Source organism: Brachyistius frenatus, unplaced genomic scaffold (assembly GCF_029030835.1).
Source record: "Brachyistius frenatus isolate BFR_SWC_R1_liver_20210118 unplaced genomic scaffold, ASM2903083v1 Contig_23, whole genome shotgun sequence".
In the NCBI taxonomy this organism is placed as follows: Eukaryota; Metazoa; Chordata; class Actinopteri; family Embiotocidae; genus Brachyistius; species Brachyistius frenatus.
Window position 1 is genome coordinate 2,733,062 of NW_027210622.1, and position 23,774 is coordinate 2,756,835.

Consider the following 23,774-nt stretch of genomic DNA (forward strand, 5'->3'; position numbering starts at 1 on the left):
GTAAGTATTTGTGTAGAGCTCCTGTTTTTATTCACCACAATTATGTTTTAATTCTGATTTATATCTCCCCTTTTCTTCTCTTTTTCACACCCCACATGTCACTCATTTAATCACCAATAAAAGTCTTAAATAACACTCAGGGTGTGAGTGTTTTTGTTCCTGAGCTCGCAGCTATTAGGTTTCACAGAAGGAAGTTACATTCATTGAAAAGTGAGAGGCAGCATTGTTTGCGTGGTCACATGGCCATCGTGGGGTGGACTGAGCCTGACGGACTCAAACTGGCTTGCTTCGTCGCACGTTATGTGCGACATATTGTAGGTTTACTGCAGTTAAAATATACATGTTTGAGCAAAATAACTGGCGGCTACGGATGTAACCAATCCTCCCTGAGCGAGGGGAACAAACGCATCCGTGTAGGAATTATATCTAAACGGAAACTTTAAGTATCTCCACCCAGGCTTGATGACACAGACAGCCAGATTAACTTGCTTGCGGGTGCTGGGGCCAAAATGAGCTGCTGGGTTCCTGCTGTGTAATGTCTAATGTATTCCTTGGCTGGAACATGACACGGCTCCATGTTTACTGTGTGGTAATCTGATTAAATGCATGATACTTGTAACTCGGTGTAACTCTTTTGACTTTTGAGCTCATTTACCATGAACCATTCCAGCAAAATTAGCTGATAAATATTGAATTATGTTGCCACATTTTTTTTTGTCATTTCATCTTTCTTGTAGTATTTGAAAGGACATTCCCCACAGCTTAAGATAAATTAACAAAAAATTATGTAAAAGACAAAGAAGTGGTGGAAGTAGACTTTTCTTTTTTTTTTTCCTTTTGTAAGGACGAGAAGTCGAGATCAAACCTAAAGGAGTCTCTTCCTTGGAGTAATGGTGGTGGTGGGGGGGCAATGATTGTTCTGTTGCCATAGTTGTTGTGGACGGGGAACTTGTGTGTCTATAATGCGCTGTGACCCGGTGCGTTGTCGTGTCGGAGAACCCACAGTTCAGGTTGTTTGCGCTGAAGGTTTTCCCTCAGATGCCTCAGTACCTCACAGTAGAACTCTGTGTTGACAGTCTGACCCTGGCGGAAAAATTCCTGGTGCACCACTCCCCCCCCTCAAAAAAAAAAACCCGCAAGCATATTCTTGGTTGCACTCCTGACCTGACACACCTTCGGTCTTGGACAGCGACATTCTGCCCCTCTCAAAACACTTTGCCCAGCTCATTGGTTCATTGCCGTCGGCTTTTGAAACCTTTTTTTTTAGGGTCTCTATTGATGATTTTGCAGATTTGTATTTTATTTTTTTATTTTTTTAGGCGTAATTGCAAATGATCACAAAAATGCATCTAATGCAGTTATTGATGTTGATCAAACTACACACCTTTAGAAAAATGACTTCCAATTGCATTATTGTGTCGTGCTCAGTTCATGCGCCAACGTATTTTCATTGCGCCTTGCATACTACAGCTGCAGACACCAAGGTTGTATTGTAGTTCCCTGTTCATACTTCCTTTCCTGACAGCACTTGGCAAACATGTTCCATGTACGCACAGTAGATGCGCATTTCCAGGGAAACCCAAACTCTGGGTTGCAAATTTTTGCACAATTGATTGTCCATACAAAAGATGAATTGTAAAGATGCAGATAAAAAAAGACCTCTTCACACAGCCTCTCTTCAAATGCACTGGCTGTTTTGGTTTTCCAGAACAGGTGCAGTTGGTGCCCTTGTGGCTGGTGACTATACTGGCAATATGACACAGCTACAACAAATTGGTGGGATGCAGTTGTCCACACAGACCCTTATATGCCCTCTGATGATGAAACTCGCGTCACGTGGACCATTGCGTACTGGAGGATGTGGAAATTATAATATGGGCTCAACTCTCAACAAGAAAATAAACTAGCAAAAAAATTTCAAAATCACTTTTTTTAGAATGAAAAATATGGCTATTTATGCACAGCCAGTGAAATTCATTGGCGCTCCAACTCTCAAAGATTGTAGGTTGAAGACTGGTGAGCCAAACCATGGTAAGATTTGCAAGGCTGAATTGGGATTTCAAAAAGCTTAATTTGTTACAGCAAATTGCCTTTGAAGTATTAGCCTTTCATGGTACCCTTTGACCACTGGGTGTCATCCAAGCAATAAAAATGCCAGAGGAACATAAGCTTCTCCATGCTGCATGACTCACAGCTGGGCTTGTGTGAAGACCTTGGCCTGCGAATCGGTTGTGTAATGAGTAAGGCATGAAATCTTCCAGAGCAGCCCACCTCTTTAATATTCAGCCTTAAAACATGTAACTACCATCAACCACCAGAGAGACAGACGTAAAACTTGGCGTCGTTTTGGAGAATTGCGCACAAGTAGAAATGTAGAGCAAAAGGAGCGCTTGATCTAAAGAATTGAGGGGAGGTATACGTGCATGGTAGTTTCTCTGAGCCATAAGACCCCCCCTCTCCTTCCCCCCGACCCACCTCCTTCACACACACACACATGCATTCACACACCTCCCCTCTGTGAAATGTATGGAAGCACTGCGGCACACTGCGTGCATTTGCAGGCTGCATGGCTGTCTGGCTCAGCGTTCAAAGGCAGAGCGGAAGATAGGAGGAGGGGAATGACTACACCAAGAGAGTAGGAGGGAGGGAGGGAGGACAATTTCCTTTCTGTAACACACACGCTACATGAACACACCGGGAAAAACGGAGGGAGGAAAGAAAATAATAAGCGAGGGAGAGAGAAGGAAACACCGCAGCCCCTGCGTCCGTCCGTCCGTCCTTTTGGTTGGTTGTTTTTGTTGGGGGGTGGGGGGGGAAACCGTGTTTTCTTTTAAGCGCAGACTTGCGGACTAACATGGGAAGAGAGAGCTCCTGAGGAGGATTGACTTCCAGTGAACCTCTGCTCTGTGGTACAAGTCTGACTGTGGCTAATAGGGAGGAAAAAGGCGACAGGGAAGACATGTTGAGGGGCTTTTCGTCTTGAGGTTGCGGTAGGGTGCTGTTGATGTTGTGCTCTTAAAAACACACGGCTCTCGTAGAGGAAAAGGAAAAAGAGGGCAAATGGAAACTGGGCGGTAGGCTAAGCTCAGGAGCCATTGTTTTGATCGGTGTTTGTTTAATTGTTATGATCTGAAATAACGTAGGCCTCTAAGGCAGCCCCGCAGTAAATAAATATACGGTCAGCAGACGGGGGCTACATAGCTGGAATTGACCTGACAAACCTGCTTTTATTTTGGGGCATTTTTTTTTTTTTTTTTTTTTACTGTGCCGCTGTGTTTTAAATTAGGAGGAAAGCAGTGTTTTGTTTTTGTTTTTTGTTTTTTTTTACCGGAAATTTCTTAACCGGGGAGCCAAAACATTTCCAGATACATCAACTCTTAAGGGGGATAATACAAAGGCCCAGTGAAAAAACACAAGAGAAGGCCACTTATTAAAAGACTATTTTCGTCCTCCGCCGGCTGGCTTTACGCACAGAGGTGCTCGAGATTAGATCAGGTTATTTTAGCCCCAGTTTAGCTGAAGAAAGGGAACAAAAGAAGATTTGTAAATGTTAATGTCGACCGACGTTGCATCCATCATGTTGCCTGTGTCCCGGGGTCTCATGGACCGGGATAGAGAGCTGGACACCATGTCCGGGGTACATCCCAACCCGGGTGGCGCTCCTGCAGCTGTCCGGGGCATGAAGCGCGGAGATCCGGAGCCTGACGGTCAGGCGGCGGCGGCTCTGGTGGATTCGGCCGGGGCGGAGTGCAAGCGTCCCCGCATCGACGGTTCAGGAGTGATCGGCGAGGTTGGTCAGGTGAGGAGGGAACTCTTTTATCCAAACACAGTAACATTGATATTATGATGCATGCTGATGTTGAGTGCATTTATCTTAAATCTATTCCATGTTTCCATTATGGTTAGATTTGCAATCTGTTGATTTGTGTGAGTGATAGCTGCAGCTGCAGCAGAAGGCCCACCATACACTGTGCTCCACCATACACTTTGCTCAGATCATTACCAGCTTTGCAGGAAATATCACCACATTACACAACTGTAATTGACTTTACATGCTTTTAATTCAGTTTTTCGGGGGAACCCAGGATAGTAACAGTGTAATCCATGCTGTTAACTAGAGGCTATACTGCAGCCTAGACCGTTACCTCTAAAGGGGAATTGCAATAATCCAGGTTGTATTAGGGTGATTCACTGTGCTCACTGGGCTGTTACATTACTTCCAAAACTCTCCAAAGAACATCTTCTGGTTTATTAATATCCCTGAAGCCCTGACTGAGTCTCAGCAGAGGGTGAAGAATGTAAACAAACCTGACCTTTCCTTATGCAAAAAACCCCACTGCCATGTGGCATGATGGTGTGGACAGCACTTGGTTTGCAATGGGAATTGATGTCAGTGTTTGCTTGTTTGATCTTTGCAGAGGGGAGGGCAGACTGGAGGAGGTATTTGAGGTAAACAAGACCTCCAGTTTTATTGGGGGACAATCAGCTCAATTGCCTTGATCCTTAAACCCCTGCTTTTATCAACTTTACCAGGACAGTGTAGGTTACGCCAAACCTCTATACTGCACCAATCTCTTTTCTCTCAATGTAAGCAAAATCAATTGGCTGTTTTTGTACTCAGTGATCCCAAACAGGTCAAATATTGTTGTTTATAGAGCTTCACAGCAGGGAAGGAGGATGCTCAGGATATCATTAGGGTGGATTATGTTGGGTGAAGTACTCCACTGGAAGACAGAAAGCTCCAGTAATGGAGGTGAAGTGGCCTGTTTGCTGCTGTTAGGAAGACTAAATGGCTGGCTTTACATCGTCATGCCGTCCGCGGGTGCTGACAGACAGGCTTAGAAATGTAATGCACTTAAAAACAGAGGTGAGTGGAAGAGTGTGTGTCTGTGTGGCAGAGAAGCAAGGATCAATAGCTTCAGCCCCTAAAATGTATTGAACGTGAACTGGATGGACAGTCCGGAAATGAAAGTGGGAGAGATACCCCCCCCCCCCTCTCAGTTGGTGCAGAAACAGATTTGCCCTATCACTGGCAGTAAAGAGGCTTTGTTTCCAGCTAATGGGATCACATCTCATACTGGAGGGGGCATTATAACCACACTGATCTCTGTGATCCTTATTCAAGGCAGAGGATTTAGGATGCACACACTCTCATATGTATAAATATATATATATTTGTGAGATCAGATATCGATTATAATGCAGTCTTTTGTGTAAATGATTAGTTCACTAATCGATTGATAGCAGTGCTTTACCTGTTTCTGGAGAGTTTAGGTGCTGTGGTAATTTTTGACTTTTATTATCACAATATGTATTTTTTTGCCATTTAAAATAGTAATCATGAAAAAAACAAAGCTTATAGTGAAGCTACAGTGGCTTAGATGATTGAAAAAAAAAAAAAAAAACACACACACACACACACATGGCTACACCAAAATGTTATACAGTACTGGCAGGGAAAACCCTGGATAGAAAATGAAACACCTACAAATAATTGATCAATTGTTTCATAATTTTAAACATTAAGTGTCTTTCAGTTTTGAATTGTTGTTTAAACAAAATACAAAATTATAAGGTATCATTTTGGATTTAAAAAAAATATATATTTTCTGGCATATTTTACACAAATATTAATAAATGAATTAAGAGGACATTCAGAAAATTAATCTATAAAAACAATTTGTTTTGCTGTTGCTAAATTTATTTTTCATGACTCCTAAAGCTGCTGGGAGTTAATTTAAGTTTGACATTAAAAAAAAAAAAAAAAAAAAAAATTATAGATATATTTTTCACTCTGGTCTTTCACAAACAACAACTACCCTCTACTCCCAGTGTGTATATAAAACACAGCGAGGTATATTTAATCCTCTAACCTGGTGACATGATTGATATTTTAGAAGCAAATTGGGTCAAATAACATTTAGTTTTCCCACTTTTTAAACCAAAGTTTCTGACTTTCCAAAGAACATCTATAAAAATGCAGAGAAGTGTGTCTGTAAAACTAATCTGTAGATGACGTACAGGGTGGAAAACATTACAGAAGACAGTACCCTGGCTCTCATAAGGCTCAGCTTCTCCCTTACTTAATTCTTTCCAGTCTTGATTTTGAAAAAAACACCTTTATTGCTGACATCATGGCAATATTTGAACTCTGACCTGTGTGTGAAGCTAACACACTGGGGTGTAGTTGTGCTGCAGCTTAATAATGGGATCTTTCCCTTTCGGTTATTGACGCTGCCGTTTTCCTCATTAGGGTATGATGTCATTACAGTGCAGGGGAGGAAATGCTCTGTCAAGTCAAATCTGCAACATTTGAGGAGACCAGCAATGCATTTACAAATCAGTGCAGCATGCACTGGCTGACTGAATGCCCAGCTAACGCGGGTGAATAATGCTAGTGGAAGAAAAGAGCTCAGAGTTCAAATGTTCACTGCTGCTTATAGAAATTAGCTGCTGAGCTGCTGGCGCTGAGATTGCGCTTATCCAATTGTATGGATTAGAAATGAATATTGAGTATTCTTCTCACTCCTCTGACTGAAGTCTATTTTGCATTCCAGTGCAACAGCAGGGAAGTCCTTCACTTTCCAGGGTGACAGGGGATTCAGAACAACACCCTGCATCTTCAGCCTGAGTCAGATTTTGGGAAGCGTTAAGATGAGGTTGTCGGCTTCGATATCAATCTGGCCTGCTGCTGAGCGGCCCGTGTTTTGTTGTCACTCTACGCAGGAGCCGGGGCTCTCTCTAACCTAATAAGGCCCTGCCTGGGGTGACAGCGCTGAGGACAAATGACTTGACTAGGACATTAATGTAGGTGGATCACCCCTCTGTACTTTCATCTCAGCCCTGGCACCGAAATAATATGAAAATGTCAGCAAGAGAAATGCACTCTTGCAGCTGGTTGAGAATATTTGTTTAGTTTTTTGGCTCCTGTTTTGCTCTGATAAATCGCTTGAGGAAGTCTGTTGACTGATTTGTGTTTGAAAGAGACCAGCCGTGTTTTGTGACGCTGCTCTGGGAAAGATTTAATGTGCCTTAAGTTTTATTTATCTTCACATTTCAACTGCAGTTAAGTGCCTTGTTGCTCAGACAGTATTTCTGATGTTGATGGGGCATTGTCGTACATGAATTCATGCCTATTCAAAAGTTAACGTTTGTTTATTGACAAATTCTAATTTTTTTTTTACAGTCATACATAAACTAATGTTTGTAGGAAATATGTCATTTAATCAATAGATTAAATCATAGTTTCAGTGAATAGCATATATATGTAGGCCAATTTGCTAAAATAATTATCTTTATTTAAAGGACATAATTGTTGCTGAAATTATAGTAAAGGTAACAACAAAATTATGAGCAACTATACAAATGATTTTTCAAGCAGAAATGCAAAAATAATCCTGTTTCTAGTTTCTTAAATGTGCAGATTTAAGATGCTAGAAATGACTTCTATTTCTAGTAAACTGGTTGGTAGAGAAACATTTGCAAACTTCGTCACGAGGCTCTAGAAATGGACATTTTTAGCTATTGTCTGATATTTCTTAGACCAAATAATCAAGACAGTAATGTGCAGATTAATCAGTAATGAAAATAGTTGTTACTATTGGCATGAAAGTGTTTGGAAAAGGATCATGTAGAAGTCTGGTTGTTGTTGCTTTTTCTACAAACTCCATTTTTATCAGTGCCCTCTACTCCTGTAATTTTTTTTAGTTAAACTGCCTTGTATAATCAGATTGAAAAAATCCCTGTTTAAAAAGTCAAAAATGAACCACGGTCACAACGTTCTCCCTGCAAGCATCAACTCTGGTTCAACAAGTCCAGTATCAGACTAGTTTTCCTGGAATGATGTCAAACTGAAGTTATTATATAAAGTAATCATTTTTGAAAATGATCAAATAATTACAAGCAAATGATAATTCCCTCTTATCAAACCAGAGTAAACTTTAAGAATCAGAGCAGTGGGGTGGACATCAGTGTCATTAGCCAGTGCTGATATGTGATTATCTTTATGTCAGAACTTCCGAAATCCAGCGATTCTGTCCGACATGTACTTGACAAAGCACGTGTAGGTTTACTGTGGAAAGTCAGAGGGATGAGGTATATTGAGGGAAAATAAACTTGAGATCGTCTGGCCAACCGTTTGGAGGCTTAGCATGTAAGTGCTCGGTGGTAGAAATGGATTCACATCCTCCTGAGTGTATGAAGTGCCCCGCTTTGCAGTTTGGTAGGATGACTCTGAGAGTAGTGAAATGTAGTTCCTCTTCTCCTCCTGCTGCTCCTCAGAAGAGCAGCAGTCCCTAAGGCACGATAGGAATAGACATGAGTCTTGTGGCCAAATTAGACATCACACACACACACACACACACACACACACACACACACACACACACACACACACACACACACACACACACACACACACACACACACACACACACACACACACACACACAAAACAATCACACGCGCACACCTTGCACCACCTGTAGTTTTTGGAAAGGAGAAGCAGGGTTCACGTGTGCAGTGGATTACTGTTGTGAAAAGATGATGTGAAGGAGAAGCCTGGAGGTAACTGAGCCTCGCATCCTTTGCTTCTTTTCAGATTTTGTAATAACAGGCCTGCTCCTGCCCCCCTCCTGTTACTTTCTCCTGATTGCTCACCTGGTCTTTCCCTGAAGTTTCTTCTGTTGTTTTATCCACCCCGCCCCCACATCATAACCAACACCAGACAGAAATCAGCTCAGCTTCATTTATCATCCACAACAACAAAAAGAAAAGCCAGATAAGGTCGAACCAATATTAACAATGACTGCGTTAAGGACAAAATCTTTTTGTTTCTCATGCACTGCACATGTAAAGTGTGGTGTTGAGAGTGAGTCTGAGACACACTCATCTCAAGCAGCCTCCACGCAGCCCTCCCCTCTCATCCCTCCCAGTTCCTTAAGGAAATTAAGCACATGACTCCGCTCATGTATGAGTCATTGTCTTTGCTCCCTCCATCTCATTTTCATTTTTTGTAATGCTGTCCAGCTCTGGCTCTTTCCTCGGTCGCAGATGAATTCCAGATGTCTCGAGATGTGCGTCCTTTAACAGCACCGCCTTCACTTTGACGCAGCGTACCGCTCCATATCTCTCTTTTTACCTCCTATTTTTGTTATTTTGCTTCTCCATACCTTCAGTGCGTTGCATTTAGAGTTTGGCCTCACAGTAAAATAAGGTTTATACTTTATTCATGTTATTCAAGCCTCTAAGAGGTGATTCATTATTTAGAGCTTCTACCTCCCAAAGCCAGTTCACTAAGTACATTTTTGGCTCTGAGATAGACTCGCACAAACTGCATTTTTCAATCACGGAGACACTTCCTGCTCCTTCCTCCTCGACTGAGCCTCTTACATTTGGAAGCGTTGTGCTTAGTTTTAGTGAAATGGCCCCATGGGGGTCCACAGTTAGATGGCTACAGTATTAATCAGGCGAACTCAAGCTGTGAAGCGCACAGAGCAAAGTGTTCCCCCTGGGGACAGAGCAGACGAGGGACATTGGTTCCAGATGAAAGGAAGATCAGAGGGGAAGGACGGAGAGAGGAGGGGAGGAGCTGAGTTGTTTTCTAATCTAGTGATATGAAGTCAGACACAGGCAAATCTGTTTTCTCCATTCAAAGTGTTGTAATTGCTGTGAAACGCGCACTTTTTAATGGAATGCATTAGCATAAAAGCCGTAACATAGTGTTATGAGTATGAATAAAGTGAGTTACAAACTATTTTAGGGAGCAGAGACGTGATTGCTGTTTAATATTTGCCTCCAAACAAAATGAGTTTTTTTTTTTTTTTCTCCTCAGCATCTTGTTTTACTGCAATTACTCACCAGATGTTTGATGTATCTGCCTCTGCTTCACACAGGCAGAACATTGAGAGGAATGTGTCGGAGATTGCATCAGGGCTCATGATCGCATTTCACACCAATGGGCTTCATGTTCTCTGACACTCCTGACCTATTTATGATTTAAGAGCCGGGGTGACACTCGTTCTTTCCTCCCTGTCTTTCATCTCCTGCCTGCATGAGCTCACTCCCCCTCGTTACCACCTCTTTACAAGCAGACAAAAGATCCGCTAGGTGGAAAACTCTGGAGGAGACCGACTTGGGAGGCAGCAGGAGTGTGTCACCGGTGGAGTTAATTTGATTACGTGTCAGAAACACTGCGCAACTATAAAGTCAAACATACAGACACACGACTAAAAGCGAATAAAGAATACAAACTGAATAGATAAAACGGCATTCCTGAGTAATAAAAATGACATTAAGTGTTTTGTTTTTTTTGCTTTACAAATTACTGACCATGTTTCTAAATATCTGCTCCTCTCTTTCAGAACAACGACCCTTTGACCCTCAGTTACCATGGATACCCATCACACACTCAGGTAAGGGCAGACACATGCACAAATTCATGTTTTCTAATATGCCACCGTTACATCCTCCAGATATTTCTTTTATATCTGAATACAGTTTTCATGTAACACTAATATGGCTGAGTAGCTCTTTAAACCACAAGATGGGGGTGTAGATTATAAATTATTGGTTGTGTAGAAGAAGCCTCCACAACCTTCACTCTCCCAGTCTCACCCTCCACCTACTTTGCTTTCTGTTCTCACTAATCAACATTATTATTAATCATCTTACAGCTTTTAAATATAACTTATTTTGTTTCTTTTAGCACCTTTAAACATGCCAATATTCTAGTTTCTCTGCCCACAAATACACAGTCATGGAAAGAATGTGTGTGTGTGTGTGTGTGTGTGTGTGTGTGTGTGTGTGTGTGTGTGTGTGTGTGTGTGTGTGTGTGTGTGTGTGTGTGTGTGTGTGTGTGTGTGTGTGTGTGTGTGTGTGTAAGGCTGCAATCTGCAATCTGTTTGTTCGTCTTTGTATTAGCCTGCTGATTGTGTTATTAGACTGTTCAGTTCGTGTGGTTAATCCTTAGATCATCCTCTCATGCTCTACCCATAATCCCCTCATCCCTCGCTCTCCGTGATGCCCAACAACCACTGGCTGCTTATCTGCACTTTGTGTCTTATGTCTTCTCTCCTGTGCTTTTATGTGCCTCAGCGTAAGAGTGCGGCTTTTTTGTGGCTGTTAAGTCGATATTGTGGAAGCCTGGATGTCAATTAGACAGTTTTGATTTCACTGTAAGATTAAGGAGGTTTAAATAGTTTCCTTCAAAGTTGTTTTGACTTGAGCAAGAACAATCTCTTGTTGGCACGAAGGGAAGTCAATCAAGGACTACTCAAGGGGCTTGGATGTGTGAACTGGCCGCTGACCAGGAAAAAAAAAAAAGACAGCGAGGAAGAAAACAATGCCGGGCAGCGGAGATTTTCACAGCACTGAGGTGCTAAACTGTCAACAGCAGTGTGAGAATGATGCGATCAAAGGCTCCTGAAAGGAAGAGCCTGGAGAGCAGCAGAAGCCCGGTGTGTGACGCAAGAGACAACCCCTCTGCAGATGGAATATGAAACTTGACTGGCGTTATCTCTCTGTTGAAGTAATTTGTTTGGGCCTTTTATGTGAAGGTAAATCATCAGGTAATGGCTTTGTTCAGTCATGAGAGAATATGTACGGAAAGAGCCACAAGTTTCAGGCAATATGTCGTCCATTTTAAACAGAGACTTTTCATTAACTGCCCGTAAAGACAACCCGTCATCAGGCCGGCTTTTCTTTTCTTTCTTTTTTTTTTACACCGAACCGAACAAAGCCTGTGCTGTCCCACAGGGTGGTTTTAGATAGCATGCCGCAGTTCCTGAAACAGATGCATAACATGTAACGCATCAGTGTCTAGTCCAGCACCATTTAAGTCTGTGCACAAGGGAGAGTAAATTTGGCCCTGTGTCTACCCGCTTAACAGTCCTCCTCCACTCTGTGTTTGTACCTTTTATACAGAAGAGCGAGGCAACAAAAAAAAAAACGGTGCAACATTTGAGCCTTGAAGCCTTGAACAGGCTGTGTAAATGAGGCTTAAATCACCCGGTGAAAGAGAGGCAGCAGCGGCACTGCTGCAAACCAGCAGTCAGTTGCTAAGTAAAAACAATTTGGGGACAACAAATGTTTTTTATTCTTTTGCGTACTGCAACAGGGATAGATATTAAAACTCACTTTACCTTTGAAGCGGAGTTTGTCTTTTGCATATAAAGCTTTTGGCCAATAGTTAATCTGTAAGCAGCTGATGAGAAACTTAAAGATTTAGGCATGGAGAAAAAAATAAGAATAATAACAAATATTCATAAACATGAAAAGAGCCTCAAATCTGACACAAAATAAATCTCCCCAACGAGTTCAATTATGTGAAAAAAATTATAATTAAATCATAAATTTTAGAAGACGCACCTAAACGTTTCCATGGTCGCAACCTTTTATCCTTAAGATTTAACTTTTAATCTTTAAGAGATGTAAATGCACAAAGGTTTCACACTAAGCGACGTATGAGCGAGTATGTACAGTATGTTGCGCTGAAGATGAATGTTTGTGCATGAGCACAGTATTACTGTGCCGGACGATATTGTCGATGGTAGTCTTTGTTAAATTAATGGGAAACAGTGACTGTTTGTTTGACTATGCTGACACGGATTGTTCTTCTTCTGTTGTTTCCTGATATACTTCCTGCTCACCGAGTGTTTGTGTCCCTCGTGGCTTCATTTGACTTTTTCTTTTTTCTTTTTTTTTTTACTGTAAAAATATCGATGACTGCAGCTTTAAGGATTCTAACTTTAATGTGATGAGATTCAGACTTGAGCCGTGTTGTCACTGTTATGTAAATGATTCCAGGTTTGACCTAGTATTATTGCAGTCGTGACTTTTAGAGAAAAATGACTCCAGACATGAAACTCCGATGTACAATTGCCAGCACATTTGCGTAACCAGGTGCATGTCTGAGAGGGGATGGATAGAGAAGGAAGGAAAGTCTTCACTTCCTCTCCCAGTGGTGCCAGCAGCCCCAGTTAACTCACCTACATGAAGAAAGGGAACAGAAGGAAGAGAGAGAGAGAGGGGGTGAGAGAGAGGAGGGGAGGGACTGCGACATGAGAGGGAAGCAGAGGGGAGGGGAAAGTTTGCAGGTGTGACAGAGGCAGAGAAGTAGGAGGGGGGAGGCGTCAGGCTATCTGGGTGGGAGAGGAGGAGAGGAGAAGAGACAGAAGAGATGAGCAGGCAAGGGCACAGCAGCAAAATAGAAGGCTGGGGGTAGAAGGAAAGCAAGGAGCGAGTGGGAGAGGGAAAGAAAAGAGTGAGTGGGAGACAGAGAAGCAGAGAGAGAGAGAGAGAAGGGGGGGTGGGGGGGAGAAAAGAAAGCAAGCAAGTAAGCAAGTGAGGAAGAGTGACGGGGACAGAGGCCAGCAAAGGAGGAGTAGGAGGAGGTGGGGAGGGGATTGGCAGGGCAGACAGAGCGAGCGGGGGCAGAGAGAGGGAGATTTTGAATCTGTGAGACAGACAAGAGAGACTGAGCTGGTGAGGTGACACTGGCTCGGAGAGGGAGAGAAAGCCAGGCAGCGTGAGAAGAGGAAAGGAGAGAGGAGCGACGACAGTTTGAGTTGTTGCACAGAATACGATGATGGGACTGTACTATCCTAACGTGTTGTCGGTGAGTGTTTATCTCCATGTCTTTTCATATCCTCCTCTGTGTACACGTCTGCTGTATCTCTTCGCCAAACCTCGGGCTCCACTGTACATGAAACGGCATCAGAGCGGGCGGCACTGTCATTGAGCATTAAATGTTAATTAACTACTAACGGATGAGGACTGTACTTGACCTGTTTGCTGGAGTGGTCCAGTCAGGACCTCTCGGACTCTTGTTAGGACTCAGCGGCCAGTTGCTATGAGGGATACAAACACTGAAACTACCGTAGTAGGCGTAGATGACGGCGAGATCCAGGCAGGAGATTGTATCGCCACAATTATGATTCGCTATGGTGAAACGCACGAGCGGCGATGTATTATTGCACGCTGTTGTTGTGGCATCTGTTCTCCTGCCCAGAGCTAGAAGTGCACGCAATCTGAACATCAAGAGCTGCCACTGCCAGCAACTGTGCTCTGCCATGTTTTATGTATGCTCAGAGGAATCCATGTGAACATACAGTACAGCGTGTTAGTCTGCACAGCTAGATGTAGCAGTTTAGTGCACTGCTTCTGCGATCAACTCTTTAGATATTTCTGAGGCGAAAGAGTGGAAACAGGAGGAATAGGGGGAGAGGAGAGGTAAGTGAAAAACTCTTTCCTCTTTATTGTCCCTGCAGCTGTCTCTGTACATTGCTCAAGACTGTGAGCGAAAGGGACAGGTGTCCACAGAACAGTTGTCTGTCTTTTTTTTTCTTTTCTTTCTCCTCTTCCCTTCTTCTGCCTTCTGCATCGCTTGTATTCAGCTAACAACACCTCCTCACTGTAATTTCTGTGTCACACGTTTCACAAACACACAGAAGCTCAAGCACACAGTGGGCTGCAAAGTTGGTGCATGAAGTATCATGTCCATATCATTACATTTCAAATGGTGTGAGTCAGGATGTGTGTGTGTGTGTGTGTGTGTGTGTGTGTGTGTGTGTGTGTGTGTGTGTGTGTGTGTGTGTGTGTGTGTGTGTGTGTGTGTGTGTGTGTGTGTGTGTGTGTGTGTGTGTGTGTGTGTGTGTGCCTGTGTGTGTGTGCCTGCCTGCCTGCCTGCCTGCCTGCCTCTCTTTCAGCTGTACCTTGGATTCCTGCTCTCTTTACTGTTTGACCTCTTTTCTCCCTCCTCTTGCTCTCCCTGGGGCCCTGGCAGCTGTTATCTCAATGTTTTCCTTTAAGAGCCCCTGGAAGAAGAGGGGGATGGGTTGAAAAAGAGAGAATGGGAGCATGAGAATAGGAAATTGATTTTTAAGGTGACGGGGCACCCTCGGTCAGTTACCAGAGAAGACCGCGGGTGAGGAAGCGCAAATTGCCCAGAGAAGGGCAGATAAGTTGAAAGAGATGGGGAGCAACACAGAAATGTGACAATATTGTAGGTCAACCGGAGAGGGCTAGTTTGCTCAGTGACGCAATTTCAGACTGTGGAGCTGACTTTGCAGTTACGTGTGTGTGTGTGTGTGTGTGTGTGTGTGTGTGTGTGTGTGTGTGTGTGTGTGTGTGTGTGTGTGTGTGTGTGTGTGTGTGTGTGTGTGTGTGTGTGTGTGTGTGGTCAGTGTTGTGATGGGGTAATTTATTGGCTCTCCTTTAGTGTTACTTAAGCTAATAATATTGGCTTGTGCTGCCAGAGAGTTAGAGCAGCAGATTGGGTACAAAAGACTGAAATATTTTCTCAAGCCCCGCCTAAGTTTGCGTGCCCTAAGGCAAGGGAGAGACGCCTACCTGCTGCAGAAGCTGCCACGCTTGCACAATTTGTAAATGGGTCGTGAGGAGTCCCCCCCCCCCCCCCCACGAACCCTGCCGCCTCCACCTCCCAAATCTTGTTATTGATTCTTTGCAGGGTTAACAATGATGGTCGTTAAACGATCCCAATGAGCCGTGTTGCCGTGGCAACTTGCATGAGTCACTCATTTTGTACTGATTGTTAGATGGTTCGAGGCATGAGGAAAATGTTGATGGGAGAGCTTCATGAGGTAAACACCTTTTGGACTGCTTCTTAAAAAAACTGTTGTGAAAATGCTCAAACCTTGAGCTGCTGTCACGGTTATGCCTCCTTAGCAGCTATTTGCATCTCTAATTGCTCTAAAAGTGCTCGCTCTGAGGCATCTGCAAGGCTTTGAAAAAAATAAAAACAGCCTTTGAAATGGATAGGGGTTGCCCTCGCTGACTCTTCGGATGGTGCAGTTGACAGTGACAACAACGTCCTACAGCTGGCTCGCGTACATTTTTTAACCACACTGGAGAAACAGACAAGTGTCGTGTTATTAATGAGTGCTAAAACAAGACGGACTCGTTTCATGGCCATACCTGATGTATTGGAAGAGGTGTGTCGATGTTGGGTAAATAAGAGTTTGTGTGTTCACCTGCACACGTGTTTGTCCGGGGTCGTGTGTGGGCTCTAATAAGGACAAATAATGTCATCATCTTTTTGTTTTGGCGTGTTTATCTTTCATAACATGCTGCAGTGTTGCCGAATGGACCAGTGACGCAGCTTTTAAGGAGTTGACAGGGGAAAGTCGCCGATTGTGTGTGCGTGTGGGATCCTGTGCACATGTATGTGGTTGGGGAGTTTCCCAGAAATGGCATTGGGGGAAGGGGAGACCCTACAAGGAAGAGGATGGGGGTGGGTTGGGAGGGGTTTGTTTGACAAGCAGACATGTTACCCTATAAGGAGATGGAGAAGAGTGTGGAAGGAGGAGCCTGGGCGCCACCGATATCGTGTTGCTATGAGGCAAATGTGCTTGATTGACATGTGTGGGGGCGGGACGTACGTAAGGGTCCCGTCTGGATTTTATGAAGCGTAAAGAAGTGAAGCACACAGCAGAGAGAGTGGGAGGAAAGGGAGAACAGCAGCAAGAGGAGCGGAGAGGAAGAGCAAGAGGGGGAGGAGAAGGAGTGATGAAGGAGGAGGAGGAGGGGGAGAGGGAGGGGGAGGAGGAAGGGTTGATGTGGGGTGGAATAATTTAACAAGAGGGTGTCTCCTGGCTCATCGGTATTCCACAGACACGTCGTAAACGTTTCTCCAGCTGTTTGCAGCTTGGGTATCAACAGCACGGGCTCAGAAGCCAAGATCTGAGCTGAACACTGAACTGTGCCAGTTAATCTGATTATTGAGCCAAAATGTGAGCTCCTATTCACAACATGAATCACGTTTTCCACAGTCAAGTTTGTTGAATCGGGCTATAGACTAATGGCTGGAGGCCAGAGAAAGTAAGATCCTGAAATGTCATTATTCATGTGAAATGACCCAGTGATGCCCTAGTTCGCTCTTAGCCATGTTTCCTCTCCTCTCCTCGTCTCCTCCTGTAGCGTAGTGAGACTGCTGCAGACGAGCACATTTTATAACATGCCTCCTCAGACACACTTGCTGCTGCTAACTGACCCGAAAGTAAGCCAGCTACAGCTACCGCTCTGAGTCACTGGCTTCGCCTGGCCAACGCACATTACACAACCCCTAGCATCCGAACACCAGGGGAGCGTACGCGCAAAATGACACGCACAGACGTCCACAGGAGATGCACACAAACAAAACGTACGCAGACCTGAGTGCTGACACAAATGCTCAACATACAGTTTGCTTGTCCACAAGGCAGCACTTCTCTTCAAATTGACCAAGAATGCCCTCCCTCTCAGTCTTTGTGTTCCTCCTGTTATCCTGCTATCTGGGTGCATTTATTCAGTGGACGCTTTTATCCTGATGCGAATCACAAAGGCCACTCGCAGTCAGCAAAAGGCCCCGTAGTTTGACGGGTTGAGAGAGCGGAGAAAAAAGAAAAAAAAAAAAAAAAGAAAAGCAGCGCACGGGCACATACTGTTTTTGTAGATACCGGGCTGTTGACACAGTGTATCAGGTAGAGAGAGGACTGTGAGATGCGGTTAAAATGGATCTCCTCTGAAAAGGCCAGTCGTCAAACACAAATACAAGGTTGTTTTTGGCTCGTATTCCCGCTTCTATTTTGGTCTTGCAAAAGAAGCAGCAACAGCCGGGGTTGTCCAGGCTCCTGCTAGGCTGTAGTCTGTTCCTGTGCATGAGCAGCAACAATAAGGAGTGGAGAATGATTGTCAGGGCTATTATCTGATCAGGTTAATACTGTGGAAATTACACAAGGTGTTAAAGCCAAGATATCAAAACCTCAAGTCCGAGATATCAAAGCTCAAGTGTGCAGTATTAAAATCCAAGTCACTATCATTCTGCCTGAGTTGCATCACAACTTGTCAACTCATCTGCAGTCGAGTGAGCTGTGTCATGAGTCATCAATGTTGGGACTCGAGTACGACAACACTAGAGCCGCGATGAACATTTTAGCGCACAGTGGGAGGGCAGTTTGCTCAACAAATTGGACAAAAGGTAAAATTGTAATACACCCGCGCTGTCTTTTAGTCAACAATATTCCTGATGCCAGCCACTGCGGCAGGGGGATCCCCAAATAAAGTGTCCTCAATTGTTTTACTTGCTCTGTTTTTGTTTATTGGTCCAGATACAGATACAGGCTTATTGTCCCATGAGCCACCTATTTGGCAGCAAGTAGCACACATAGTACAAATCACGCTTTAGATTTTAAACTAAATTAAAGCAGTATTTGTTAGAACTGCTCGTTGGCTGGTCGACTAGTTTCATAAAAAAAAAAAAAAAAAGTCTCCTCCCACACATCTTAGAATTTCTGTTACTTTCCATAAGCACCAGTCCGACATTTACACCCACCTTACATTGTGATTGGTCAGGTGTGTGGTGGTGAGGAAAAGACTATTTCAGTCACTTTCTGTGTGAACGATGAGTCTAAAACTGTCAGATAATGTGAACTGTAATCCCGATGTTAAAATCGTATCACTCAGTATCCCTTCTCTCTATAGTGGTCGGCTTTTTACTCCACCTTTTCGAGGATAATCTAATTCTCACTGCAGTGTTTTGAGCTAATGCCAACAACATGGCAGCACGTTGATGTTTAGCAGGAATGTTTACGGTATTTACAATTTTGGTTTAGCCTATTAGCATGCTGTTCAAAATACAGCTAAGGCGGATAGGAATATCATTAGATTAGCAAACAAAGTATAGGACAGAATTAGCTTTTGACCTGATGACGGCGCTAGATAAAATGTTTTGGGATCACCTTAGAGATCAGGTTAAGATGAACGGGTGTACCAAATTTAGTACCAGAACATTTAACAGTTGTTGAGACATTACAGCGTTGGACAGACATACCACCATTACCATCTATTGAAAAGAATGTTTTTCTTCTTTCACAATATTATATCATACATAATATTATACAACATACCTACACAAGGTTCTCTCATTGCTGCAAAGTGTTGGCAGTGTAATGTCTCCTTTCTACTTTTGCCATTTCACCACTTCACCCAAGCTGGGTGATCAACTTTCCCTTTCTAGCAAGACACAGGAGCGGGTTTAGTTTCTCTATTTCTGTCTGTTATCCAGGTTAGCTCCTACCTGGTGACCCAGAATGACATGCTCCACCCACTATCATTTGCACCTCCCCAGATGTGTTTAATCTAGGATGGGTTAATGTGAAGTGAGGTCATCCAGTGTTTCATTTAGCACATTATGTATTATTTTTCTCCCGCAGTTAAAAGCCTGATTTAAACAGGCTAATTTCCATGTTTCTGCACTCTCTTTTCTGTCTCTGAATTGATCAAATGTAATGAATGTTGGGATGTCTCATCAGAGGATTGTAGTTCCTGTTCAAATTATTAACATAAGTGAACAGTTTCTTTTTCACAAAAAGTAGAGAATTCTTCTCATATTAACCATTTTCATTAATTAAAGTATAACATTTTAACAACTATTAACAGAAAATAAATTAAAAAGAGGGTAGGGTAATGTATAGAAAGACATACAGCTGGAAAACACCTTAAAATGAGTATTTCTTAATGCTGGAAACACAGGGATGACTCGGATGTTGTTTAAACTAGATATCTGCATACATACATATTGCTATGAAATAACCTTAACCCTGACAACTTATAATAATGGCTGCAAATAATGAGCTTCTATCGCCAGCAGGGTAAAAACGGGTGCTGCTGCTACATAGGGAGAAGACGGGACAGGAAGACGAGGATGTGAGGGATATTATCACTCAGCAAAATCTGAATTTGGATGCTTGTGGACGAGATTGGAAGAGGTTCATACAGCTGCAGGATTTAGATGAGCGCACACAGCTGCTGTCTGAAAATGTGAATGAAGTTTAACTTGGACACTGTGGTCAGTAATCTGATGGGTGTATCACTCGAGTGCCAGGCACTAAGGATGAAGAAGATGGTTTCTGTTCTGGCTGAGGTGGAGACACTTCACCTGGCAGGGCGAGCTTCAGGAGCACTTCAGGGATTTTTGGTATGGAAAAAAGGACGTGTGCAGTGAACAGTACGGCAGCACAGTTTGGTACCAGGCTTATAGTGTTGAGATTAATGATAAACACGTATTTACTGCCTGTTATCTGGGAGAGAGAGAGAGAGAGAGAGAGGGACGGAGATAACAGGATTTCTGGTTGTGATTACACTGCAGAAATCACAAGGCGAACTAGTGCTGCAGCCATTTAAGGTTGAGTTCAAAGCATTTCTCCTACTGCGTCTGGTACGGTCTCCTTTCGCTTTACACCAGCACAAAAAAAGGAGTTTCTGCACAGGGGATGTTCTTGTAATTGATTAGACGTATAAATACTGATAATGCTGCTGGTGCTTGAACATGTTGTTTGTGCCACAGTTGAACTGCTGAGAGCTGTTCGTTTAAAAATAGTAGATTATAAAGACCTTATTGTATTCAGTTTTATCATGTTCTTAAAACAAAACAAAATACATTAAAGTGTGTTATTTTTAGCACTTATATAGGAGAAAAAACAAATGGCTATGTATATATTATATCTAAGATTTTATTATGAACTTGGACTGTTCCAAATTGTATTCATAAATACTTAAAGTGGCTTAAATGGCTTAAAGTGGCCTTATTACTGTTGTTGTTTACAAAGTAAAGAACTGAGAGATCATTTTTGTCTAGTTTTACTGAATTTTTAAAGGCAACCCGTTACATATATTACATAAATTGTATGTTTTTGAAATTAATGATGAAATATTTTTCAGTATTTTATCATTTTGTCAAGAATGCCGTCATCGTGGAAATACCCTGAAATGTTTCAAAAATATTTTCAAAATCAACGAAATTATTGAATTTAATTGATCTTTATTCAATATAAAGACATCATCGTGGCAAGACTTAATTCATTTGCAAGACATGTTAGACCTTTCTGTTAGATTCCTATTGCAGTTAAGATGAGGTGTTTTTAATTGTGTAAATATTGAAAGTAATACAGAAACTACAGTGGTATTTACTTTCGATTTATCTCGTTAATTACCAGACAAAGTTTCCCTCCCACTGTTCGCTGAGTGCAGCTCTGCTGAAGCCGCCCTCATGTCACAATATCGATGTGATCCGTGTCGACCGCGCGCACCGCCTGGTTTGTTACGGAGTCGAGGGGCCGGGCTACAGTGTCACAGGTGTGACGCTGAGAAAGGTCAAAAGCTGGGAGACAGATGGCATACACAGACTCAAACACACAACACACATACACACACACAAACACCCTCCCACACACTTTTAACACTCCCAAAGGGACAGTGATCTATTGTGCAACTCAGATGTGCATCGCTGCAGCCTGTCACTCACATACACACACGCACGCATGCAAGCAGATGCCTAGTGAGCGTGGTCGGGCCTTTATAGAAGTGTTATAATTTTTATGGTGGTAAAAAAGACACCAATTATCACTTGGATTATTATTATTACTGTCTGCTTCTAGTGCCACCGTGTTACTACTATTAATAATAACAATAGTGAAAATGTTAATGATACTAATGATTAGTTGTAGGAGGAGAACGAGAAGAACAAAGAGATCAAGATCACAGAAAAAGAACGATATTAGACGGCTAAAAATGTCTGCTAGAGCGTATTAAAGATGAATTTTTTGGTCTTTAATGACATAATTTTCTGTTTTGGGTGCATTTGATACCTTTGATTGTTTGTCCACATTCCGTTTTCTCTTTCTTTTGTTCCTATTTTCTAATATATATTAATGTCAGACACTTTATAAGGTCGGCAGATTGTGTAAACACCAGGGACAATGATACAAAGAATTTGAATTAGTAAGGCTACTAACGTGGCTAATGATGGGTGGTCAACGCTGGCCATTCGGTTTTTGTAGTCTGTAGTCCAGACGGAACCGTCTGGAACCAATGGAGGCATTATCATAAAATTTAGCCCATTCATGGTTCCCAGTGGATGAATCCTACTGACTTAATCTGCTTAATTTTTCCTCTCGTGTGATCAGACAAACAAAAAATATTCTAACAGCTTTCAAATGTTTGCATATTAACACACTAAACTGAGATGGTGAAAAAGGAGAACGTTACACTTGCCAAACATTAGCATGTTAAAATTTCCATTGTAAGTGTGATAGGATGCTGGTATTAGCCTTTAGCTTAAAGTACTCCTTCGTCTGAGTACATCCTCACTGAAGCGCTAGTATGCCTGTGGTCTTGTTATGATTGTATTAATGTTATCAATAAACCAACACAGAAGATTTTCTGCAGTGCAGCTCTTGGAGTTATAAATAGACCTGACGGACAGTGATGGTTGGTTTATCTTGTACAGCTATGGATCACAGTCAGGCCATACCTCTTTTATCAGTCATTACCTTTTATTGTCTCTCTCCCCCCCCCCCACACTCCCTCCCCCTAGAGCTGCTGTCTCCCTCCGCTATCCAACTATTACCATTTAGGGTATCCATGCCCCACGGCCAGCAGCAGGGAATGTCCGTGTGTGTGTGTGTGTGTGTGTGTTGTGTTGTGTTGTGTTATAGCCATTGTGATGTTAGTGCATCTCCACCATGTGTTTGTGGATACCTGTTTTGTTCTCCTATGTGCCTGAATGTTGGTAACTCCGAAAAAAAAGTATTTTCTGGGGGTAATCATGTGAAAACACTTGGCCGGGCTTCTGCACTAACAGTTGGTCTTTGTGTGAGCATTTAGGTGTGTGGGTGTTTGCGTGTCAAAGGTGGTTTGTGTTGCAGAGGCGTTTGTGAGTGTGTGCAGGCATTAGACACTCATCATTGTACAACACACTGAGCATGGAGGCATCTGACCCTCAATAATAGATGTGGCTGCAGTGAATATTTAATGGGTGGGGTGGGGGTGAAGACACATGCACGCTTTTACACACACACATACACGGGGATGGAAATATAATATCTATGCTTTATGACTTTTAGACCGAGGCTCTCTGGAAAGTGGTCTCTGTGTGGTCGGGTGATGCTCTCAGTAAAAGATACTGTGGAATTTCGCCAGGCGGTTACTTTACTTCTCGCTCCCTCCTTACTCTTCTCTCTCTTTCTACCAACAGGGCTCTCAGGATAGTGCTGGCGGTCAGGAGGGACTCGTACCCCCACCTTTCTCTGCGTTCCCACCTCCTCCACCACCGCCCCCCCAGAACGGCCTGGCCCTGGATTACGGGGGCAGCCTGTACGCAGCAGGGGCTGTGCAGGGCCCCGTGGAAGCCGGTGGAGCAGCGAACAGTGCAGCCAACGCCGCCAACAGCCTCAGCGCCCAAGTGAGTGCCAGCCTCTTCCTCTGTGTGCAGCCCACATGAGGTCTTCGCCTTGAGAGGGCGCAGAGAGCGAGTGTGTGTGGAGGGATGTGTTACAGATTTAAAAGATAGTTGTAGGGGTGCAGAAGACCAATTCTGATGCCATCAAATAGGCTGCAGAGTGATACCAATTACAGGTGTGTTTTCATTCAATATAAAATCTGTGCTAATCTTCACATCAAGTTATGGAACAACATTTGCATCCATTTAGAGTTTTAACTCTGGTCGCCTGAAAAATGTAAGTCCAATATTAACTGTTGTTCTGGCAACTACAAAAACTGACAGAGGTGCAAAAACCTTTTGATACCCAATCTGCTGAAAGGAATAGTTTCATATCCAGAAATTGATCCTGTGTCTGGCCCAGCACATAACTCCCTTTGAAAAGCAAATAATTACCTGGAAGTGTTGAATCATTTCTTCAATAAGGTCTGTGCTGATAACAACCACAAATCAGATTAGTAAGTACCTGGTAAATCATGGGTTTGAAGGATAGGAATAAAAG

General features: G+C 43.1%; 1 protein-coding gene across 4 annotated transcripts in view; it reads left to right on the plus strand.

Annotated features, from left to right (window-relative positions):
• The first annotated feature begins 2,660 nt into the window (after positions 1-2,660).
• Positions 2,661-23,774, plus strand: part of rbfox2 (RNA binding fox-1 homolog 2) — a 36,591-nt gene continuing 15,477 nt past the window's right edge. For 2 of the 4 annotated variants that reach the window (XM_069697349.1, XM_069697350.1), the window contains exons 1-3: positions 2,661-3,799; positions 10,362-10,412; positions 23,030-23,236. In XM_069697349.1, coding sequence (XP_069553450.1) covers positions 3,548-3,799; positions 10,362-10,412; positions 23,030-23,236 — 510 coding nt within the window. In that variant the 5' untranslated portion in view covers positions 2,661-3,547. Of the gene's footprint in view, positions 3,800-10,361; positions 10,413-13,321; positions 13,616-23,029; positions 23,237-23,774 lie in introns of those variants that run through there. The other 2 variants (XM_069697348.1, XM_069697352.1) reach the window with 2 other exon arrangements.